We start from the raw sequence: 23,999 nt of genomic DNA on the forward strand, positions 1-23,999 counted from the left end.
TTCTCAAAAAGCCCATAACAGGAAAAAAAAAGCAGAAAAAAAATAATATTTATTCCTTTATATGTAGCAGTCCTGGAGCATGGTGCAAGAAGGACTGTGTAGTGAAGAGTGTCAAAAGCATATGTGATTTAGATCATAAGGAATTGCCAAGCTGTTGGAGAGCTGAAGGAGATTACAATGGTGGACGACAGGAATCATTCAGCAAAACACAATTCAACCAATGTTGACATTTTAATATTTAACTAAGTAACAAGGAAATGGAAAAATTAACTGAGGTCACTCTGATCTAAAAGGTGGTATTTCTTCAAACATGCTGAAATCCAGCAAGCCAAAAATCAAAATAGCAGACACAAATTACCCTAATACCTCAAATACTATTTCTTCCTTGATAATTATTTCCTTCCAAAAAAAAAAAAAAAAATATCGCAATTGCCACCATAATTTCCTTGCTTAGCTGACACATTCATCTAGATGCCTTTAGAATCTGTAAACTTTAACCTCTTACAACAGTTCTATGAAAAGCTACATTGTCCCACATATCACAAGTTCCAGGACCTTCATTAACATTCCTGCCTAACCTGACTCAATCTTGAGGAAGCGAGTCTCTTGCATACAGTAAAAACAGGTTTTGATTCCCATGACTTGATGTGTTCAAACACCAAAACTATTATCCACCATACTGAAACTGAAATACTCAGTAGAGAATGCTGTGTTATGTAGGTGACAACCTGTAGCCCAAAATGAAAGATAATTTACTTGTAAACTGGCTTAGAATTGTTACTTAATCTAGAATGCCCAGGATGGGTGGGCAACCACTGGCCCTTGGACCCCCAGACATTTTTTTCTCCTTTGATTTTCCGTTTGGAGTTTTTGTTCCTTTCCCCTGTGGCCAGTAGGCATACTTACAGCTTCATAAAAGGATTATATCATGATAATCGGTAGTCAACTGTCTTCTTTGTTTCTTTATCTGATGTGTTTGTTTTTCTTGCCTTATGTCTGTATTAAAGCGCTGTGTCACTGCGTGAGAAGAGAGCTCTATGAAAATAAATTGAATTTCTCCTCTTATTTTCATATGACTCCAAACTTCTAGGTATCAGGCAACCAGTGACTCATTACAAGAAACAACACTTTAGGTAGCATTCAGAACACTTTCATGCAACATCTGTATAACCACACAAACACAACAGATAAAAGCTATGACTATGAGGCTGAGTAAAGGGCAAGACAGCAAGCTTTTTATAAATAAATTAAAAAAAGCTGTTATTTTTCCCCATATCACAATGTAGCCTCACTACAAAATTAATGACATTGTAAGACAAAAAAATTACAAAATACAATTAAAAAAACTAAATTAATGTGTCAGTCAGTCAATGCGACCAATTAGGGAATTATGAAAACATGCAGACTGAAGTGAGCTGGTGCCAGACAGCACTTCACCCACCTATGAGTTGCCGACAGTCCACAGACAGGCTCAGTGGCGAGTCATCAAGGCCAGCGTCAACATGCCTCCACACTCTGCCAGTGACTCTCCTCCAGCTGAATGTAAACCTGCAAAGAAACGGTAAACACATTGGCCTCCACCTAGGAACATCCCACAAGAGCTTCCTCCCACCTAGGCCAACAAAAGAGCTAAAAAGAGCTTGTTGTGCACAATTCTGAATACAAACATCCACCAACACTACCTATTTACTGAGTCACAAAGCCTAAAACGTACATCAAAAAAAAATCTTCACAGAAAAATAATTCCTTCTCTGCCCAATTTTTGTAATACAAGATAAACAGCTGGACTTTGTTACACGTCTTTATTACTCCTCTTTACATGAGCCAGACCACTACTGCACAAGGATTTTCTCTTTCTAAAATCAGACACTTTTTTTTTTTTTTGCCCTTCACTAATGAATAAATAAAATGATGAAATCTCTGACTCGAACTGACCACAACTGAATGGTAAGTTTCTAAATTAGGCTCAGTGTCCTCAAGACAAATGTGCAATGGGTCATTATAAGCTCACTTCAGTTAACTGCCATTATTGCATCTCCAGTGCTGATTATATTTTTTCAAAAGAGACACAACCTACAAAAGAAATCTCACTGCATCAATTGAATCTTTTAAAATTTCACTGTTTCATCTTAGGGACTGACAGCTTCCTAAAAGGAAGAAAACCCTAAGTGGTTTTCAAACATTTTTTTGCAGTGGAAACACGATACATACATACATACACACACACACACACACACACAACATGCAGATGCAACATTTCTGAGATTTTCTCAAACAGAAAAAGGCACCTTTAAGATTTCCTAAAATTCTAGTATTTTTCCATAGGTTCAAATGTAGTGCTTCATAAAATATTTTTATAAGCTAAAGCATCACAAGTAAAAAAAAAAACTCAATAAGGACATATTGTAAGCAAGCTGAAAGCAAAGGATAAAGTTTGTCTGAAAAATATATATAAGCATGAAGTTCAACTTGCTACTACACAATGCTATGTCAAGATACCTGATGAATCTGTGTACATGGAAAAAATGTCACTTTTTTCCTATGGAAACACTTGAAATATGAAACATGGCTGAAACTCTAAATGATGGACACCCAACTACAATACTTGAAGCAGCACATCCTTGCATGTTTTCCCAGGATATGTATTTTAATTATCACTTGACTCACACCTAAAGCACATGGTAAGGAGATTAATTATCCAACTAATTATTTCAGTAGAGCAACTAAGAGCAAGTATTACATGAAGACCAGCTTAAGAACTGGAGATGTAAGCACATGACAAGTGGATAATATTAACAGCAATTTAAACTACTGGAATAGAACAGATGGAATATGGAATTAATATCATAAACTACCTTAATATGTTCATCCAGGTGTATTGTTGTTCAAGTTAAGAACAAGTTGAAAAAAATATATAGAATTCTAAAGATTTACTTTTTGAATACTGAATTCAAAGCAATGCCAAATATTTGTGTATGCCTCAAAAATGAAGATTTCATTTCAAACAGAAAACATCATTTGCCTAGCAGAGGTCATTATCTGACCCTGCCCATGTGTCACGTCTCACGCCATAAACCTGATCACGGGGGGAGATTCCTTATACCCGCTACTTTGACAGTGCTGGAGAACAGGAGAAGGAAGCAACGTGAATGAGGCCAAACCAACAGCCACACCACCCAATGGGAATTACAGGGACTTAACTTATCAAAACGCAAATACACAAATACAAAAACTACAACTGTCGACACACAGCTGCCATCACGCGGAAGGTGGAACGAACACCCGGGCATTACCATGAGCATTAGAGTGGCTTACTAGTGTCGGTGATCACAAACTAACTAAATTAGGTGAGCGGTAATAAGAGCACTCTGCCAGTTACCTGTTTGTGTATCTTATAATATTTAAAACATAAAAAAAAAAAAAAAAAAAAAAAAATTGCTGTCGGTATTGGGATTTGTCTGTGTCTTATGCACCTACTTGAGCGATGAACCTCAGTGTAGCAAGCGGTAGGGAACAAACTAGGTTTGCTTGAGACTTTCATGTCTGCAGCTATGTCTCCTTCTCTCAATGTAATGCATAAACTGTACTTCTGCTGAGATGTATGTCGCTTTGGACAAAACAAAGCGTCTGCTAAATGAAGAAATGTAAATGTACCTACACAGACCTCGAGCAGTCACTCAACCAGTCAGTCCCATCTGGAAAATGAACCAACAAAAGCAACTGAAAACCTACAAGTGGCCCGGGCCTACAATTGGATTGAGAGCTGTTTTGCCCAGTAAAATAAAATGACACATATTAATATACTCAGCTGGGCAATACTGACGACAGCAGTATATTCTAAGCGTGAGAGACACTTTTTCCAAACGAATAACTTTCCTCAGTGATGAAAAAACTGTGCAGCTGGTAGTTAACCAACCAGTGTCCCAATGAGTGGTCCAAGCTCCCCCCCCTGTCCTGTATGGACATGATCATGATGATCATGGTCAGCTCAGCAGTTAGTTGAGCAGGTCCTGCTGCTGGCTGTCTTCTTCAGGACCTGTGCTGCTGTGTGTGTGACAGAGGTGGTAACGACGCGCGCAGTCTCACTCATACTCACACTCTCTCACACACACACACACACACACACACACACACACACACACACACACACACACACACACGAGCTGTCCAACAAGCAAGGCTTGGCAACAAGCGGAGAGGACGACAACAGCTCCTTGTGAAAAGCGTGCTCTCTCTGTCTGTCTGTGGCCTGTGTGTTTGCCCTCGTGCTGCGAACCAGCTTAAACCAGTACTGCCTTACTGACTCGTACTCACTCCTTTTCTTTCTCTTCATCACGCGGCCAAGGAAGGAGGAAACGGCCATACCCATACAACACACAAATCATATTAATTTCCAAATTACCTCACTGCTCACACTCACGTTTGGCTACGCTGTCAGAAGCGACGGCTCACTTCTTCTCCCTTGTGGCCTCTCTCCTCTGTTCCCGCTCCGACGCGTTTCTCATACGCTACAAAAAGCTTTATTTTTTTCCTTGATTCTTTTCGCCCTTTTTTCTCGCTCCCAGGCTTCGTCCGTTGCTCTGAATGGCTCACGCGATCCCGGAAGTCCTGCCTCGGCTCCACCCGCCCAGCGATAAAACTGCTTCCGGGTGACTGAGGGCGGTTAGGTTCTCGCGCGTGCAGCCTCCTATTGTAATATTTCACGTTTACTTGGTGACATGTTATGTCAGTATAGTTATATTAGCATATATTGATTGCGCTTCATTTTCATTGCCCATACCAATATGTATATTAACATTGCTAATGTGTTTGAATAACTGTTAGCTGTTCTGACTATTTTTCTATATTGGCTAATTTATATTTTTATATATTTTTTATCCTTCATTCACATATTCTACCTTCTCATCTCTGTCTTGTCACTGTCATTCTGTCTGTGCTGTGGAAGTTTCTGTCACCAAGACAAATTCCTTGTGTGTGTGAACCTACTTGGCAATAAAACTCGTTCTGATTCTGAATATAGTTCCATTCTCGTAATAATAGCATATTAATGTTATATTATTATGTTATTTTATTATTATATATATTTTTAAATTTATTTTTATTTATTGTATATATATTAATATTTTTTATGTTATATATTTATATATATATATTTCTATCTATTAATCTTATATTATTATATATTATTATATTATTTTTGTTTGACCCCGAAGAGATCATTCATTCCACCTCAGTTTTCTTAATATCAATATCATAATTAAGTAATGTCATAATTGAATATGTAAATCTATGTAAATACATTACTTTAAAAAAAAACTGTAATCTGTATGTCTTTAGCGGCGAAGTGCCTGATTTACTTATAATATACAGTATGTAGTGTACATTTCACGTAAACTTTATTAGTCGGCAGTCAGTCAGTCCGACAAAACAGCGCCGATCGCGCTCAAAGTGCAATAAATGTGAAGTGTTACAACTGTTCACCACCAGCGAGTGGTGTATTGTTCTCTTTGAGGAACACTGGTGATCCTTTTTACAAGCATTCGGTACCCTCCGTTTATTCTTCCAGCGTTTTAATCTTGTTATACATTTCGTTGGGCTTCAGCGCGTCTTTCCTTCTTTCAGTCCCCTGCGCATTAACGTCCCTCGACGCTATTAAACCAACCATCTGAGACCTCTCAGTGTCACGTGCACTGCTCCGCGTGCCTCCTGTCAGCCCTCTTTGTTGTGAGAGAGCACGTTGGCGTTGGCCACCCTCGGAGAAAGTTCCCGAAAGCTTCCAGAAGAGGGAGCCAGCAGCAAAGGTGTCATATCCCGTTTTTTTTCATCTGGGAGCAGGACTAAACGGTTTAAATCGTTCGTACAGGTTCATACAAATTATGCACTGCCACGTGAAATCATTATGGGATAAAAATGCAAAGTAGGCCTAACAGATCAACATTAATGTGTGAGCTTAAGGCTAAAAGAAAGTGTATTCAACTGAAGGGTTATTAATGATGACACTGATCATTTGGATGCTGGACAGCACAAGGCCCATCAGTCACAAAATATCTCAGGTGGCCACATGGCTCGAGGCTTCATTATTAGAATTTGACCTTCGCGCCATCTTTGCAAAGTTTTCACTGTCTCTTCTTCCTGTGGGGGGGGAACGGGAGCGCGGTGGCACGGTGGCGCAGTGGGTTGGACCAGGTCCTGCTCTCCGGTGGGCCTGGGGTTCAAGTCTTGCTTGGGGTGCCTTGTGATGGAGTGGCATCCTGTCCTGGGTGTGTCCCCTCCCCCTCCGGCCTTACGCCCTGTGTTGCCAGGTGGACTCTGGTTCCCTGTGACCCCGTATGGGACAAGCAGGTCAGAAAGTGTGTGTGTGTGTTCTTTCTGTATTTGTGTGTGTATCCTCTGAATGTTACAGCTTCCTGCCACAGTCAAGAAACATCAAAAAACTATTATAAAGCTACTCATCTAACATTGTAAGTGATCTTGAGCAAATGTGTCAGCTAGGGAATGGTTAATGATTATGAAAGCAAAAGCAAGCATAGCGTGTTTGAATAACCATGATGATTTATTACTGACGTACACCAACCTGTTTGTACAGACAGACGATGAGCCTGTTTATGATTTCCTGGCCAATCTGACACATTCTCAGCGAGGTTTTTTCCTGCTCTTGTAAAGCTGCGTGGGAGAGCTCCTCAGTGTCAGTATGAGAACAATAAACTCAAACAGCCGTACAAGTCCATCACAAAACATATATAATTCCTCCTGAAATGTACTTAAAATCACTCTTAGTACATGCACAGTCTGAACCGCTTGTCCCATACAGGGGTTGTAGGGAGCCAGAGCCTAACCCAGCAACACAGGGCATAAGGCTGGAGGGGGAGGGGACACACCCAGGACGGGACACCAGTCCATCACAAGGCCCCCCAAGCAAGACTCGAACCCTAGACCCACTGGAGAGCAGGACCTGGTCCAACCCACTGCGTCACTGCGCCACCACACCCCCCTATCAGTTTTAGTAGCGAGTTTAAATTGAAAAATAAAAAGAAATAAACAGAAATAAAAACAAGGATATGTTTTTATCATTATAATAACAAAGTCCAAGAAAGTGCATGTACAATAAACAAGTGACCTGTTCTGAAGACCACTATAAGCCACAGCATCACAATTTCAGTTTGGTAACGGAACAGGCCTCAGAACTCATGAATGTATTTCAAGCCGCTAGAAAAAAAAAAAATACAAGAATCCTTCATTATTGTTAGCATACATGGGGGGGTGCAGTGGCGCGGTGGGTTGGACCGGGTCCTGCTCTTCAGTGGGTCTGGGGTTCGAGTCCCGCTTGGGGTGCCTTGCGACGGACTGGCGTCCCGTCCTGGGTGTGTCCCTTCCGCCCTGTGTTACCGGGTTGGCTCCGGTTCCCCGTGACCCCGTATGGGACAAGTGGTTCTGAAAGTGTGTGTGTGTGTGTGTGTGTGTGTGTATTATTAGCATGACCTTAAACTGTAATTACTGAAAATATTTCTTCAATAAACAATGTAATTAATAGAGTCAGTTTACAATATTGCTAAAAATTATATTTATCCTGTTTCCAATCATGCAATTACTTAATACATTGTTTACATCATGTAACATGAAGTAAAACCTATCTGTATCTGTAATATGCATGTGTGAGATCCCCCTCTTGTCCTGTTTGGGATCAAAAAATCCCCATTCGTCAGAGATGATCGTGTCCTTTTCCTTTGTGATCAGCTGTGTGGCTTGTTGCGTAAATTACATTTAATGCCTTACTAAATACCTATTCCCCAGCACTTTACATTAGTGCATATAATTTCTGAAAACATGCCTTTGACTGATGTTTTCATCTTTACTGGAAAAGGTGAACACCCCGATGGATTTTGTTCATTATCTGATAGTGTAATGTGATAAAACTACAAGTATATTTACACTCAGTACCTGGTCCAGTCTACTCTAGTGGGTGGTGACAAGGGCCTTTGACGGCAGGTCCCAGTCTCCTCACAGTCTCCCCGTCCAGTCACCTCCTCGCGTCCTCCTAGTCCCCGCCCCGTCCCCACCCCGTCTCCGCCCAGTCCTGGCAATTCCCCGCCTCTTTCCGCCCAATCCCGACAAGTCTCCGCCCAGTCCCCGCCCAGTCCCCGCCCAATCTCGGCGAATCCCCGCCCCGTTCCTCTCGCTGTCCTTGCAGTCTCCTCCCCGTTCCTTCTTCGGCCCGCTCCAATCTAGGGCCGCCACGGCCGTCCTCCTCTCCGTCTCATGGTTCGGATCTGCGACAGGAAGATGAAGGTGCTCTTTGCCGTGACTCTCATCGTCGGCTCGGCGATGTTCCTCCTTTTCCCGAGCGGATCGGAGGCTGAGGAGAAGAAGAAGGGCCCCAAAGTGACGGTCAAGGTAGGAGGAGAAACGACGGCGGCGAAGCCAGGCGAGCGACGTCTCTGTGTAGCGCTGTCGACGTCGTAACACAGGCAGGACTGATGAAAGGAAAAGTCGTCACGACGGATGTTGCGGTGCGGGTTTCGGTGTCGACACCGTCGCGCTTCGCTAGCCAGCCTAGCTAGTAGTAGTAGTGTCAGTGTGTTCTGCACGTCTGACGTCGTTTGGACGGACGGACGGACGGAGAACGCATGCGATTCATTGCAGAGACGAGACCCCCATGCCGCGGCATGTAGTACTTTGTTTGTTTGCGCTGTGACAGTGCGGTAAAGCCCGGCGGTGTTCATGATGTGTGTTCATCGTTGCGGACTCAAGCCACAAAAACTCAAAGACCCTCGGTCGGAGGGCAGGGCTGTCAGATCACCTTCATAAATTATAACGGCATAATCATAATCATTTACTGTGGCCGCTCGAGCTGAGAGTGTGTGAGCGTGTTGTTGCACATCATCATCATCATCATCATCATCATCATGTCATGATGTCACACACACAGAGAGAGTGTGTGTGTGTGGTCTCCCTGGATCTGCCTCTCCGTCCTTGGTGGCATCACTAGTGACTAGTAGTGGGCACCATCCATGTCGGAACAGAGGAGTGAACTTTAGCTGTTATAGAGTAACAGTAACAAAAAGGTAGAGGAACAGTAGGTCGCTCACACATGATCTCCTGGCTTTTCCAGTGTGTGTCATGCTGGAATTGGTTGTTCGCCGGAAGACAATGACAAAAATGCAATACTACAAAACAGTGTCCATGTGCAGGTAATAAACAGGATTGCAGACATAATCAGCAGTGCAAATAATATACAACAGCGCAAAGCAGAATGCAGGTAAGACAAGTATTGCAAATATAGACAAGAATGCAGTGTTATTTTAATTGCACTTCATCTTTGGGCTCATGTTGATTTCAGTTTGATATGTCAATACCAAAGGATTGTCCTTTTTTCCATTTAGCTGGCCATGCATCCATCCATCAGTTATTCTCCAATGCAGGGTCGAGGTACTGTAGAGTGTATTCTGGAAACGTAGTCCATAACATTCTTTGACCAAAACATACGGCACGAAGCAGGGTGCAATCCAGATGGGACACCAGTCCATCACAAGGCAGTCGCACACCCTAAAGTCAGTTTAGAGTCAACAGCTGACATGAAAAATGTCTCTGAACTGTGGGAGGAAACATGGATGGATGGATGAATGGATGAGGAATTTATTAAATCATTAAGAAAGACATTTCCGGAGGAAATGGAACAAATCTACAAACTGCTGTAGTGAGTGAAAGAGAAACTAGAGTAAAACAGGAAGGCTGGAATCACAGTAGAAATAATGAGCACATTTAGACAAACATATTGTAAAACAAGGAGGAACTGAGGTTGCACAGGGAGAAGATGCATCTACTGCACCATCTTTCCGTCCTATTTAGTTGATCTCTGTCAGTTTGACTCAAAGTGTGAGATAATCCACTTTACAAAGGTTTACTCATTTACACATCAGGGTATTTTTACTGTGTCAATTCAGGGCAAGTGGCTCGATGAAAGGTACAACATTAGGAGTGGAATTCAAGCCAAGAATCTTAAGACTCTCAGAAGTAGGGAACCAACTGCTGAATTTCATCATAGAGCTTGTACCATGTTCCTGTCTAAGGGGTCATTATTACCACAACGTTACATCTCGGCAACTAAGGCCTGCATTGTATTTTCCCCAAATAAAACCATGTACGTACATAGACACACACACACACACATTTTCTGAACCGCTTGTCCCATACGGGGTCGTGGGGAACCGGAGCCTAACCCGGCAACACAGGGCATAAGGCTGGAGGGGGAGGGGACACACCCAGGACGGGACGCCAGGCCATCGCAAGGCACCCCAAGCAGAGCTTGAACCCCAGACCCACCAGAGAGCAGGACCCGGTCCAACCCACTGCGCCACCGCGCGCCCTACCATGTACATATTACCCATGAAAATGTTTCCTTGTTCTTTTTAGGTTTATTTTGACATTAAAATTGGAGACGAGGATGTTGGCAGGATTATCGTCGGCCTGTTTGGCAAAACCGTACCTAAAACAGTAGAAAACTTCGTTACGTTGGCAACTGGAGAGGTAAGTGCGCAGATGCTTGTTGTGTGTGCTTTGTCACATAACTTCCAAAGAAGAACAGCTCTTATGCCTTTGGAACAATTATAATAAACTGCTTGAACTCGTACAATATTTCCCAACAGAAAGGGTTTGGTTACAAAGGCAGCAAGTTCCATCGTGTCATCAAGGATTTCATGATTCAAGGTGGTGATTTTACCAGAGGAGATGGCACTGGAGGTTAGCAAAGGCTCTTCTCTCTGTATGGTGCTAAGGACAGCTTTTGCAGTAAATTCCTAGTCTTGCACTGAATGCCCTCTTCTTCTCTTTCTGAAGGAAAGAGCATCTTTGGAGACCGTTTCTCAGACGAGAACTTCAAGCTGAAGCACTATGGCCCAGGGTGGCTGAGCATGGCCAATGCTGGAAAAGACACAAATGGCTCTCAGTTCTTTATCACCACTGTGAAGACACCGTGGCTGGACGGAAGGCATGTCGTATTTGGGAAGATCCTGGAAGGCATGGTAAGCTCTGACTTATCTCCATGTTCCTGTAGAGACACAAACCAACACAAACAAGTGTGGACTAGACTGCTTACGATGTCATTTCTCTTTATAAGGACCCTTGACACATGGATGTTTACTTTTCTGGACTTTGAGAATTTAATCTCATAAGGGATTCATATTTTTCTCATAATTGCTGTAGCTTGTTTTATATTGAGGTTTGCATTACAGATGCAATTTTGCAAACAAGTTAGGTTTATATCACAGAGAAAAGGCCTACTTGTAATGACCCTTTCTGTTTAGTATGTTTAGAAAAAGGTCTTACAGCAAACTTCAGTCAATATTGTTTTGTTCTTCTTACAGGATGTTGTTAAAAAAATTGAGGGCACAAAGACGGATGGAAGGGATAGACCTCTTAGCAACGTGGTCATTTATGACTGTGGCAAGATTGAAGTAACAAAGCCATTTGCAGTTCCAAAGGAATAATTTGGTGTTGCATAATTAATACTGGATGACTTGGGAAGACACCCAAATGATGTCACCATGACGCTCATGGGAACTGCGGTTCTCAAAGGGTTCCTTACACTGGAGTGGTTACTGCCAATGGGCAGTCTTAGCCTTCTGTCAGCATTAGCACTTCACTGCAGAGCAATACACTTTGGGTACATGCCAAGAATATTTTTTATATCAAACAAATCTTCAATAAAGGCCATTTTTTTTCCCCTGTTGTTCTTTTTTTCCAGCAAGGTTTTAAGACAGTATAGATGTTCCCTGCTCCATACTGACATTCCTCTCTTTGCAGAGATGCATCTCCTTATTTGTGACCTTGTCATCCTATAAGACACTTATCCTGCAGCTACAGTGATAGACCCCCAGATGGACACAATGTATCACACTAGCATTTTAACTGGGAGCTTTCAAAAACAGAACTGGTGATCAGGTAAATGACCCTTGGCACATTACAGTGTTTTGTGGCTCAGACATAGACCCAATTTGTTGGAACAAAGCAGGAAGTGGCTTTTTTCTCTGAAGAGTGGGTGTTAAATGATGTCTGTGCTCTTACGGCAACCACTCCTGAAAAGAGGATAAATCACCCACGCACTCTTGAACAAAATGACAATGGACAAGCAATTCTTGACAGACCCATATCCCGGTGCCTACTTTTCCCAAGAAAGTAATTACTAAGGAGGTAATTTTACATTTTAGCCATTTGTAGTCCCTACACGAGCTATGCTGTGACTATGTTGTCCCAAAGCCCAATAAAATAACTCAGCTGAAAAAAAATGACTACACATCAATCTGTGAAAGCACACCTGGATCTGACATGCCACAAGGTCTAAGGAGTTAAGTTCTCGCAGGCTAACCCTGACGAAATTTTAAATATGATCAATTAAACATATTAATCATCTATTCAAAATGAGGCTTAAGACAATTTTCTTAAACATCTTTATTTTCAGTAACTCGTAGTAGCTAAAAACGGTCTTGTGTCCAGGTGAATATGAAGTGCTTCAACAAACATCCCTGAAGTATGTTTACAGGCCACCGGCATGCAGCCACAGATACTTATTTTAAAAGCTGAAGTCCAACAGGATGTTGAAAATAAATGCCAAAAGTCATACTCTTCCTTAAGTAAATGAACAGTGACAACTGTTGAGAGTAGTAAACAAAATGTCTTGGCTTCATCCGCAACTGTACCTTTTGTAGGTACCTTTGCATTTTACAAAAAATGTAACATTACCTTGTGCTATACACTAAACAATGTTTTACACAAGAACAGGAATGTTGAGCCAGGGGTCTTTATCGTACCTTCCTATCGTACCCTATGAGTTGGGCTTACAGGTGTTAGATATGAAGCTTCATGTTGAAAAGACAAGTTGGAAATTTGACTTCGCAAAGAAATAATGATTCCTGAAACATGAGAACTAAAAATTTATGATATGGGGGGGGTCATTGCATCTTAACATGCGTGCTCCATTTTGGAATTTTGAACAGCAATATGCACAATGGGGAGGATGTACCAAATATTAAATGTTTTATAGATACATGGCATCACTATAAACCCTTTAGTGCCCATTTCAAAATTGTCTGTGTAAACAGACAGGTCCCTTTCCAAGACAAAACTTTTTTTCACAGCAATTTCTACTGCTAAAGTGCAAAAGCTAAAAATATCTTGAACCATCTTTCCCTTGAAAGCCTTGCTGTCAACCACCTAATTACTAATGGGGATCCTGCTGCGTAGCGCTTGTGTGTTCCGTTCCCTAGAGAATTGACCACTGCCCATATTTTCAGCACATTTTGGGGAATAATGTACACAAAACACTTTTCAATTGCAATAAGCCTACAACATACCACTCCGAAGACTATCCTGAACTGTGTAAGGTGTAGCTAACTTATGATCCCGAAACCCCCATGGTGTACAATAGCCTCGATTGTCCTCATTCTCTGTGGTGAAGCATGACTGCTCTAAAACTGGATTAACCACTACTAATCGACAGGTAACTCTACTCCCTCCGGCAACAGCTGAACAGAGGCATAAGTCAGCCCACGTTTAACGATTCCATGACTTGCCACTTTTCAGCCAAACATCTGCTTTCTAAAATGGACAGTACAAAAACCAAACAATACAATAACGACCCAGATCAGTGGCACTGTGTGGGCAGACAAATGAACGATTTGCTAGATGTAAAGAAACCTCTACGGTCCCATCAGTGAGAGAGAGAACAACTCTTTTCCACACAGCAGTTAAAATGAACACATATTAGATAGGCCTGCCAGTCATTTCCCCAAAACATTTCCTACATAAATTAAATGAAGTCTGCCAAATAAGAAAGGTAAATGAAACGTAACGAACGTTATACTGGCACACAATGATTGTGATGGTTTTTATAAAAAAAAAAAAAAAAAAAAAAAAAACACCTTTAGATTGTATTCATTTCCTTTTTAGCACACTTCTTTATCTTGGTTTATAGGCAAGAGGTAAGGTATACATATAAAAAAGGCAGCCTTTTCCCTTCTGTTTGTAATCAAGCAATTGACTTTGCTTCAGGCAGGAAAGCTTCCCAGTATTTCAGGACCTAGGGTGGAGAGAGGGGAAAAAGCGCATTTCACATATTTAGAGAATTTTTTTAGAACACTAACCATCCATTATGCTAGTCATAATATAACATGTAAATTCCAAATTGTAGAAACTGTATACCTTTTGTTGCAAGTGTAGAAGGGCCTCTAAATACTTCATGATCTGGATCTGGAAATCTCTGGCTTTCTCTTTCTGTTGAAAACAAACATTTAAATACATCTTTCCTTCCCTGTTGCAAGTTTGAGTGTTTAAGTACACTTATTACAGCTAACACATCATACCTCAAACCTGAGAACTTCTTTGCGAATGGTTGCAGAGATCCTCTCAAAGTCCCTCTCGTACCGACTCACTTTGGCCTCCCACTGAGGATTGGAGAAAAAAAGTCATATGGGATGCTAGCATGTAGTAGTGGCTAATTCATGGTTAAAATAATATTGCTAAATTCTATACTAATATTGTACAGTCACTGGGTGATCCGAAGATCAGGATCAAAATAAAAAGACAAAGCAGGATACTATATACGTATAATAAACCGATTTTTAATGGTGAAAAACTGCTTTAATACATAGCAATGCAAAACGCCACACACAACACATACGAACTTTTGTTTTAAGCAGTCAAATCCCTGATATGCTAAAGAGATGTCCAGTACCTCTACGATCTCATCCTTAGCCTGCTGTGACCTCTCTGGCTTGTTAGCCCACAGCATCCTGGCCTCGTTCTCTCGCTTCTTCTGCAAGACAACCTGGGCATCTTGCCACCGCTGCCATGCCTTAACGCGCTGGTCGAAGCAGCCCTGGGTAACACATCCAACAATGAGTCCGGTCTCACTCGCTACATTGCATTGCATGCTAGTTGGCACAGAGAAGCTCTTCACTATCTAAATGGGTACAGGAAATTAACTTGCAAATCACCCATTCATGTTCCCAGTACTTAAAATGCAAACTGGTGCATGTGTACAGAAATGATGTCCCTTAATGAGCATAAGCTAGGACATATATAATAAAATATATTTGCAAACTTATAGCCTTTTTTTAGTAAGGTCTGCTGAGCAATATCAAAAAATATGCTCTTTTGTGGTTCTGACTTTGGGATACACACAAGCATAAGTAGAGACAGTGAAATAATTTCTTTAATCAGAAAGAAAAAAAAAAAAAGTTTTAAACTGGCCAAGTCAGTCTCCTCCTTTAATCTAACTGAGCATGTATTTTACTTGCTGAAGAAGAAATTGAAGTAAGAACCCTCCCCTCTAAACAAGCAAAAACTAAGAGGCTGACCATCTCAGAGGAAGAGTCTGTTTATGTCGACGGATCGCAGACACTACGGAATTACTACATGTTAAGAGGTAAGCGGACAGATACTTTACACAGCTTTAATTTGCTTCAACAAATATGTTCCTCAAATTGGAGGGGACTAAATACACAAAAAAATGACATCTTTCCAACTTTGGTTAACCTGCATAGAAAGAATTACCAAGAAATAGAAGTTGGAATTCTGTAATTCAGCCTTATATTCATCCTTGGATGAGAAATACAAAATTTCAGGAGTAGCTAATTTTACTTCACTGTCCCAATACTTATGCTTCCCACTGGTAAGCATAAGGTAAGGTGAGAGAGCATGTGGGCTTTAGGGGCTCCATACACGGACAGCTCCCAGCAGGCGGATGTAGTCGGCAAGCAGCTCAGCAAAGATGAAGAAGTCATAGCCAGCTTGCTCCTGCTGCAGCTGCTCCATCTTCTCCTCCACCTCTGCCAACTGGCACAGCGCCCGGGAGAGGGCAGTGTTGTCCTCTGAGCTGGCCAGCATGGCCACGCTTTTTGCTAGCACTCCAGTATTTCCGGAGAGTTCTGCATGAAAAATAACCCAGCAAGGTGGGTTGTCAAGGCGTTTCCAATGGTCACCAGTCAAAATACTCAGTTAAAAGAACTCAGAGGTATTCCTCTAACCCAGGAAAAAGAGGGATGCATTTAAATAAATAATAATAAAAAAAGGCTTGACACATATCACACATCCTCATGACGTTCCTTTCAACGGGAACACTAAAATTTGACAAAAATCTGTAGAGACAGGTGATGGTCAGCTACTATTGCTAGGCAATATTATAAACATTAACACACACTACTTTCTATGAAGTCACTGGAATAGTGACTGAATCTGCTGTAGTCTATTTGAAACATTTACCTTTTCTGTGGACAACCAGTGAGTCAATGACAGCATGGAGCTTCCTTAGCTGCTGGTCCTCATTTTCCAGCTCCTGAAGCTTCTCTTCAAACCACTGAAGAATTGGACAACATGGGGAGACTTTCACTGGGAATTTGTAATCATTCTCAGACAATGGTCTGGCAGTACCCTGACTCAACTCAGTCAAGGCTAATAATGTGATGACACACCCTGGAAAAACAGTTGCTACACGTACAGCATTTGGAAAAATACAAAAACAGTACTCGGAAAAGGAAACAAGTCTAGCTATTTTCTGTTCAGAAACAATTACATAGACATACGATGTCTGATTCATCCATCCTGATGGTCATCTTGTTAACAGCATCGGTGGCTCTGTTGATTATCTTCATAAGGCCAGCCCCACTCAGTGTCTGTGTGTTTACTGCCCTGGGTAACTGATGAGAACACACGCAAAAAAAAAAAAAAAAATATTTAAGCAAGTTTTACAAAACAAAATTTACTGGAAATAAAGACATCCAAAACTGGTTAAAAAAAAAAAAAAAAAAAAAAAAAAACAAGCAGCTGAAGCTAAATATTGCTTGTATACTCCATGACACCAAGCCTTCAAATCAGTTTCCAGCAGCTACTTCAGAAAAGACACTAAAACAGTCAGGTGATCTTACCTCATCTTTTTCCAAGAACTCCCGAAGATCTGGGTCTTGTAAAAGGTGTGGGTGACAGACCAACCTTTGTAGATATCTGCAGAGTCAGTGTATCTATAGGTCAACACAGCTTTGAATGCACTGCAGCACAGAAAATGTCTCAGTAAAAGTCTACAGTGCATCTGGTCTGTGTGGTAGTAACTGGTGACTTTCACAACCTGCACTCTGGAGATCCTGCCAGGGATTTACCTTTCCAGAGCTGCTCGCCTCCTCTCCACAAACTCTACAGAGGATGAGTCTTCCTTTCCAACCTTCACTTTAGTCATCCCTGTGAAACCAAAGAGTTTTCATAAGCAAAAATTTACATGATCAGTATACGTTTGGCAAGACTGCACACGTGCTCTACACAAAATGCCTATTATGATAGTAATACAAGGGAATATGATGACAGAAAAAAAATCGTTCTGGTCAATTATTTTCAGACTCACTCCCCTATCTTTAATCCTCATTAAAAAAAAATAAATCTTGTAAAAGCTCTTACCCACAATACTTTTCTCTGGTGGTGAGGGAACAATGTAACCATTCTGTGAGTGCTTCTCAGAGAGCTTCTCATACAATCCCAGAAAATCACTGAACCTTCTGCTCACTGTGAACGCCTTGCTCCTGAACATTGGGATTGTGGTCTGAAAAAGCCAGGAGTGGCAGGAAACAAGCCTTTCAGATATTTGCAGTTGTATCCCTGTTACACAAAGGTGTTGTTACAAATACACACATCTGTTAGTGCGCCAACAATTGTCAGCATATATTAATATTGGATACATAAGTGAATTTTAAAGGGAACAAAGAGTTTACTCTCACCACATTCAAATTTTGACCAACCCACCTGTGTGGACACTTTGTAGACCATATAAGCATTCATGCCATCACCTACAAATAGGGGGGAGAGAAGAAAAAAAAAAAGAGAAAAAAGTCCAGCAACCGAATAGAAGTTTCAAATGAACAACTCAATTAAATTCGTGATTTTTTTTCCTTTCATCAGCTATGAAATGAGTTTGTAAATAAGATGTTCTACATTAGCAGGCAGCCAGTCTGACAAACAGGATATTCAGCTATCGGCAGAATAAAAGAGCCTGTCAGACTAATTAATGCGCGCAGTTCCAAGTCCCTTCAGCTTCAGTAGCAGCTGCAGGGCATAGTTTTTCTCCTTGAACTGCAGCAAAAGCACACAGCAAATCATAAATAAAATGGGGCAGCTTGGCGTAAAAAGACCTTACCAACTTTTTTAGGGTTGGTGACTCCAATGTGGAGCTCAAACTTGTCCCCACTCTCCTCTTCTTCAAGCTGCATTAAATTGAACACAGCATCATCATACGGTGCCATTCACTATCCTTAGTTACATCCCCTAAGGCACAACTGTGGCAATTTGGAGGCTAGGCAGGGTATGCCACAGACAGGATGCCAGACCACTGATGGGTGGTACTATTGCACACTTCGGGGGGGGGGATATCCAAGCAACATGAAGCATGCTCATGGACTGCAATCAATTTAACCCGCCTCCTAGTGTCTTGTGCCACCGATAGTCATACCTCCTCCAGTGTCTGGGGTTGTCTCTTTGATGCTTTTGGCACATTTGAAAAGGATGGAGTGGACACAGAAGGTGTGGACACTTCATTTCTCCAGGAGTTCTGTTGGCTGTCCACGGAAAACTCCACATTGGCCTCTTAAAAGAAGAGAGAGAAGAGCTGACCACAGCACACAAGTAAATCTGAACATTACATTTAAATCACTGACAATTAAAAAACATTTTTTTTTTTAAAACATACAGCAGCACATCTTGTTTTTAAATTTGTTTGCGTCTGCATTTTCAACAATATAAGCTGTGATGGTGAGCAGTTACATATTTATGTTAAAAATAAAAGGATGGGTCTTACGTACTAATACTTGGAGAACTAAACAACAAAAGGTACCGGGAAACAGCTCAAAGTGAGGTCAACAGGAGCAATAAGCCATCTAGAAATACAGCAGAGACATACCAAATGTTTTCTGAGCACATAATTCCTGGAGCATATTATCAATATAATAAAAATAAAAAAAAACCATTTACCTGAGAACAGGTCTTGGTCGTCATCTGAACATACACCGTTCAACCTGGATGTGGCGTTGCTGACAGTGTTTTTGCAGAAAGCGTTGCTCTTGGCCCCAGAACTCATTGGTTTCTCACTGACATTAACTTCTGGTTCACCAAAAAGATCTGCTGGCTGCACATGGGCTCCTGACTTGGCCATTTTAGGATTGCTCTAAGAGAAATAGAAATAATAGGTCGGAATTATGCTTGTCCACACTGGGGTGGTAAATGATGGGGTGGTAATCTTTGTATGCTCAAGCACTACCACAGACAGCAGTGTACCACATCAGTTCACAATGCATTTTACTGAGTATTGCTTTTCTCAGGAGGGGGGCTGCAGTGGCGCAGTGGGTTGAACCACAGTCCTGCTGTCCGGTGGGTCTGGGGTTCGAGTCCCGCTTGGGGTGCCTTGCGATGGACTGGCGTCCCGTCCTGGGTGTGTCCCCTCCCCCTCCGGCCTTACGCCCTGTGTTGCCGGGTAGGCTCCGGTTCCCCGTGACCCCGTATGGGACAAGCGGTTCTGAAAATGTGTGTGTGTTAAGGACAAACTATAGCAGAAAGCCACCTTCAAAATACACAGGTGGAGTACAAGAAACTACATCAGATGACAACAGCATGAATGCAAAGCATGTGAGTGCAGCATACACTCATTGTGGAATATGCAAATCTCCTCATAGAAGAGAAATTGATAATTTACATTATGTATATTAATTACATTATTGTAAAAGTTAATGTAAAATCAAAAATAAATCATACTAACAGCAAGTAACACTCCTATTTTAGAACCCTTCACCAAGATACACTAGACCAGGGGTTTTCAAACTGGAGTCCGCAAGAGGGAGCTAAAAGGTCCGTGGAAAACTTGACAAAAAAAAGATAGAAATTATTTCCAGTAAGAATTTATTTTTTAACCTAAAGATGTTGTTAACCAAATCTACATATAGTTTTGTGATTTATAAGAGTAGTTCCTTGTAACGTGTTTATCCCAAAATGCTTCGCGCTCTTTACGTTTGGTACTTACAATAATGTGAACGGAGCAATTAGTGGCTAAGTACATGCTGGAAAGATGATGATGGAAAGATTTAAGAATCCCGCGAGTCCCGCAAGCAGTTTGTGTCAATCTGACTTGGGGAATGCTAAACAAAAAAAAAAAAAAAAGAAAAGGAAAAAAAAAAGTGACAAATCTTACATTTGGTTTTACCTGTATGTCAAAGCAGGGAGTTAAGAGACCCCAGTGTGTTCTCTGTCAAGAGATTCTCTCCAATGAGTGCATGAGACCATGCAAACTCAAACACCATCTACAGCAGAAACATCCCAGTGAGGCAGGAAAGTCCATTGACTATTTCAGACATCAGGAGTTGTGTTTGGGTCCGGCAGACCAGTACTTTTCGGCAGCAAGGAACGGTCCCCGAGAGGAGTTTAAAAGCATCGTATTTGGCATCACTCCACATGGCGCGTGCTAAGAAGCCGCACGCGACTGGCGAAGCATTATTATTAGCAGCTGCTAAAGACATGTCGGGGAGTTTTTTAGAGAGAAAGCGGCACGAAAAGTAGATCGTGTGCCTTTGTCAATAACGCAGCGAGCAGACGCGTAGGTGACATGGCCAGCGATATTGCTTCGCAGCTTTTAGAACAAGTGAGAGCCAGTGAATATTTTAAAGCGCTGCAGTTGGATGAAAGTACTGATGTTGCAAATCGAGCACAGCTCACGGTCTACATTCGTTTCCTCGGTCAGGACACATTAAATATGACGGATCAATTGATGACGGTCAATTCAATCGACTGGTCTCGGTGTGTCGGAGTGTACGGTACTGCGACTCTGATCAAAGAGAAAGCCCCCAATGCTGTTGCCACATGCTGAGGGATGCAGTTCAAATTGTGAACTGTGTTGAGACACAGACAGTTCGGATGACTCTACAAAGAAATGGGTGCTGATTACAAGGGCTTGCTGCTCCACTCACTCAGAGGCACGCTGGCTTTCCCGCCATGCAGGGGATTACTAAGTTAAGTCACATGTACGCGCTGTGCAAAGAGCTCAGAGAGTTTCTCTCTGTTGAAAAATCAGAGATTGCCAACTGTTTTGAAAATGACTCATGGCTACTGAAGTTGTCATACATGGCATATTTTTTCCAGCATCTCAATGTCATTAATGAGAGCATGCAAGGGCACAATGTTCACATACTCAACACACAACATAAGGTGCGCACATTCACGCAAAAATTCTCTGCATGTGGGAAAGCAAACAAAGAGGGAGTTACAGAAATGTTTCCTCTCTATAACCAGGAGTGCATATCCTCCACTGCTGACATCACCACGCCCATGATCCAGTCTCACCCGTCACATCTTCAGGGCTACTTTAAAAGTGAAAGTACTTCAGTCCAAGCACCGGGCCTGTCTGGAGGTCCAAAGTGACACGCGCTTGCATGGCTCTCACTAAAATGAAACCATGCTTTGACAAATGTGTAAAAGGCACCAGGCTCAACCACCCCATTAGGATTTGCTGAATCAGTGAATGTGGTGTTTGGTTTGATTCACATGTTTGTAACAGATACAAACGCTGCCCTTCAGGTTTAACTTTTCATCTACCAGTGCCTTAACGCTGAAAAAAGGTACCCTTTTCAGTTAACGTAAATATTTTTCAGGAATACAAAAACCCACAGAAGCTACAGAAAATTGAGAGAATTATTTTTGGCTATAGCGAGCTGCCAAATAATAAAAGAAAACTGTTACTGAAACAGCATTTCAGATGTACGTTGATTGTAAGACGAACTGCAATATGTCTTTACATTATTATAAAAGTCCGTGCACATAAAAATATATTGCTGCCTTTATGTTTTACGGGGTTCCCTGAATGGACTCATCATATCTGGGGGGTCCCTTGGGATTAAAAAGTTTGAAAAACACTGCACTAGACTGATACGATAAGTCATCCTGCTGTATAAGCGGTTGAATAAGTGTAAAATTGATTACTTAACCCCGTAAGCCACCATGCATAAAGGTATCTGACAAAGCAAGGTAAGTGATGAAGCGATAGACATTTGGGCAATGGAGGAATGTCACTCCGCAGGGCTGCAGTCCATGACGAGAAGATCAGCGTGAAGATCTGACAGTTCATACCCTTTGTGAGAGGCCTACAGGAGCACAGTGGTACTTCAAGGAAACACAACTGGCTGGTTTGTGTCGCAATTTGGAGATTCACACATCAGGGCTTCATTTTCAGTCAGTAATACTGAATGAATTATTCTCATTCATTTTGCAGAATCTATTTCCCAAAAGCAGGAGATAATGTTAGCTTTGTATTACCAGATACAGCTGGGAATTTTTTATTTATTTATTTTTTTTTTAACTGCATCAATTCTAGGTGAGTATCTTGACCAAGGGTACTAGAGCAGGAGCAGGGATTGAAGCTCTAACCACTGCACCACCTGCTGGACTCTGCTGTAGTTTCCATATTTCTGTCAGCAGTGATGTCGCAAAGCGCTCACCGGTAGGGGATTTTTTTTTTTTTCTTTTTTTATTCCCTTATAACATGCACAATGTTCTGAGGAAAACTGCACTGATGAAAACAAGACAGATGACAAGACCACCCTTGATTTATTTTACTATGTTTGGATAGATTAGGTCCTAAAAAAAAAGTATTACAGCTGCAGAACAGAAGTGCCAGAGAATTACTCAGTAATTTACTGAACTAACAGAAGATGTTCCACTATGACTAAAGCTACGAAAGCGGGGGGGGGGGGGCAGCCCTGTAGGCCAGCAGGTGTCCTAGTGGTTAAAAACAACAAGGCGACCTCTGTACAGTGTGTGTAATGTCATGTCCAAAAAGGATTCAGACAGAATATGAACAGCAGTACTTGACCGTGGACGGTTAGCTGAATGCAAGACCAATTCTTCTACTGACTGGTCAAAGCGTATCCTTAAGTGTTCTTAAACTGAAAGACGGAATTATGAAAAAAGCCGTGCAGACCTCTGCGGGAACGCCGTGCGAGTCGTGAGGAAAGTCCGAGGCTTGCGGCGCGGCCTACAAGAGGAGCGTGCCTGCCGAGCGCCGAGCGAGCCGCTCACTAACGCCAGCCGGTTCGACGAACCGCAGTGCTGGAACTGGAAGCCGTCGCGCCCCGCGCCGCCTCCTCCTCCTCACGAAAAGCCCGCACTTACCAAGCAAACACAAAGTGACACATGAAAGGGCACTCACCCGGCCCGTGAAGAAATCTTCCCCTTCGTCACTGTCCCCATCCCGCAGCTCGGCCGTCGGCTCTTGGCTCCCAAACTGGGAAAAGGGAGGGGGGCTGCGCTCCGAGCTGGTCGCCATTTTTACCCAGTGGAGCCGCGCGAGAGCTACGCTTGAGCGCGCGCACCACGGCCCAGACGTGCAGCGGAGGCCGGACTACGTCACACGGCAGGTGTAGCGACATCTGGTGGCCACAGACGGAGTGAAGTCGCGTTGAGCAATGGCAATCGATCGATCGATCGATCGATCAATCAGTCAGTCAGTCAGTCGATCAGCAGCCCTGACAAGGGCGGGGAAGCCGTTCAAAGAAAGAAGTCGGCTTCAGAAAACGGTATGATACGATTCGATACGTATTATGAACTTTTTTGCGCAACATCCAGATTTCTCTGAAATATTTGTTTTCCATTTTTCTTTTTTAAATAATTAGCATCTTAGATGGATGCAGCTGCTGTGATTCGAAGGTAATTCACAATCAGCCAGTCAATCAATCAGTAATAAAGGAGAAATCAAGTTAAACACTAGCAGCCACATAAGGGCAGCCTGGTGGCGTGCGGGTGCTCTGGTTTCCTCCCATAGTTCAGACCCGTGTTTTGGAGGAACAGGTGACTCTATACTGCCTGTAGTGTCTGAATGAGTGAATTCAGCAGCTCTGTGACGGATCGGCCTCCTGTCCGGGGTGGAGCCTCAATCGTGTCCTGTGCTTCTGGGACAGACTCTGGAGCACTGTGTCCCTGCGCTGGACAAGCAG

At 42.3% G+C, this 23,999-nt stretch overlaps 3 protein-coding genes across 7 annotated transcripts in view; 1 reads left to right on the top strand and 2 right to left on the bottom strand.

The window, feature by feature from the left end:
• The window catches only part of csnk1g1 (casein kinase 1, gamma 1), a 28,056-nt gene extending 23,466 nt beyond the window's left edge, over nucleotides 1–4,590 (bottom strand). For 2 of the 3 annotated variants that reach the window (XM_018752583.2, XM_018752581.2), the window contains exons 1-2: nucleotides 4,421–4,590; nucleotides 1,442–1,548 (exon numbers count right to left, since the gene is read on the bottom strand). The gene's annotated coding sequence lies outside the window, so the exon portion shown is untranslated. Of the gene's footprint in view, nucleotides 1–1,441; nucleotides 1,549–4,402 lie in introns of all 3 variants that reach the window. The other variant, XM_018752582.2, reaches the window with a different exon arrangement.
• A 3,594-nt stretch (nucleotides 4,591–8,184) lies between these two features.
• LOC108934633 (peptidyl-prolyl cis-trans isomerase B-like) lies at nucleotides 8,185–11,718 on the top strand. The gene is made up of 5 exons (XM_018752587.1): nucleotides 8,185–8,391; nucleotides 10,411–10,524; nucleotides 10,644–10,737; nucleotides 10,834–11,018; nucleotides 11,361–11,718. Exons 1-5 carry the CDS (start codon nucleotides 8,257–8,259, stop codon nucleotides 11,481–11,483), a joined length of 651 nt encoding a protein of 216 aa, XP_018608103.1. The 5' UTR covers nucleotides 8,185–8,256; the 3' UTR covers nucleotides 11,484–11,718.
• LOC108934631 (sorting nexin-1-like) lies at nucleotides 10,973–23,401 on the bottom strand. 3 transcript variants are annotated; one of them, XM_018752579.2, is made up of 16 exons: nucleotides 23,216–23,401; nucleotides 19,000–19,192; nucleotides 18,482–18,615; nucleotides 18,170–18,236; nucleotides 17,779–17,822; nucleotides 17,437–17,578; nucleotides 17,145–17,223; nucleotides 16,917–16,992; nucleotides 16,575–16,688; nucleotides 16,255–16,348; nucleotides 15,715–15,920; nucleotides 14,726–14,869; nucleotides 14,355–14,435; nucleotides 14,194–14,265; nucleotides 13,985–14,071; nucleotides 10,973–11,044 (listed from the first exon to the last, which is right to left on the bottom strand). In XM_018752579.2, exons 1-15 carry the CDS (start codon nucleotides 23,330–23,332, stop codon nucleotides 14,021–14,023), a joined length of 1,614 nt encoding a protein of 537 aa, XP_018608095.2. In that variant the 5' UTR covers nucleotides 23,333–23,401; the 3' UTR covers nucleotides 10,973–11,044; nucleotides 13,985–14,020. The 3 variants fall into 3 exon arrangements, 2 of the variants coding, with proteins under 2 accessions (XP_018608095.2, XP_018608094.2); XR_001966145.2 differs by having other exon boundaries at nucleotides 11,029–11,044; nucleotides 13,914–14,071; XM_018752578.2 differs by lacking the exon at nucleotides 10,973–11,044 and having other exon boundaries at nucleotides 13,084–14,071.
• Between the last annotated feature and the right edge of the window lie 598 nt (nucleotides 23,402–23,999).

Source organism: Scleropages formosus, chromosome 11, assembly GCF_900964775.1.
Source record: "Scleropages formosus chromosome 11, fSclFor1.1, whole genome shotgun sequence".
NCBI classification, from domain to species: Eukaryota; Metazoa; Chordata; class Actinopteri; order Osteoglossiformes; family Osteoglossidae; genus Scleropages; species Scleropages formosus.

Bases quoted from the DNA above. Each gene is read 5' to 3' on its own strand.
- LOC108934631 (XM_018752579.2), bottom strand. From the start codon at position 23,332: ATGGCGACCAGCTCGGAGCGCAGCCCCCCTCCCTTTTCCCAGTTTGGG. The intron at 19,193-23,215 runs GTGAGTGCCCTT...TATTTCTCTTAG, and splicing joins AAGATTTCTTCACGGGCCGG to AGCAATCCTAAAATGGCCAA. The intron at 17,823-18,169 runs GTAAGGTCTTTT...CCCTATTTGTAG, and splicing joins CACCAACCCTAAAAAAGTTG to GTGATGGCATGAATGCTTAT.
- LOC108934633 (XM_018752587.1), top strand. From the start codon at position 8,257: ATGGTTCGGATCTGCGACAGGAAGATGAAGGTGCTCTTTGCCGTGACT. The intron at 10,525-10,643 runs GTAAGTGCGCAG...ATTTCCCAACAG, and splicing joins TTACGTTGGCAACTGGAGAG to AAAGGGTTTGGTTACAAAGG. The intron at 11,019-11,360 runs GTAAGCTCTGAC...TTCTTCTTACAG, and splicing joins GGAAGATCCTGGAAGGCATG to GATGTTGTTAAAAAAATTGA.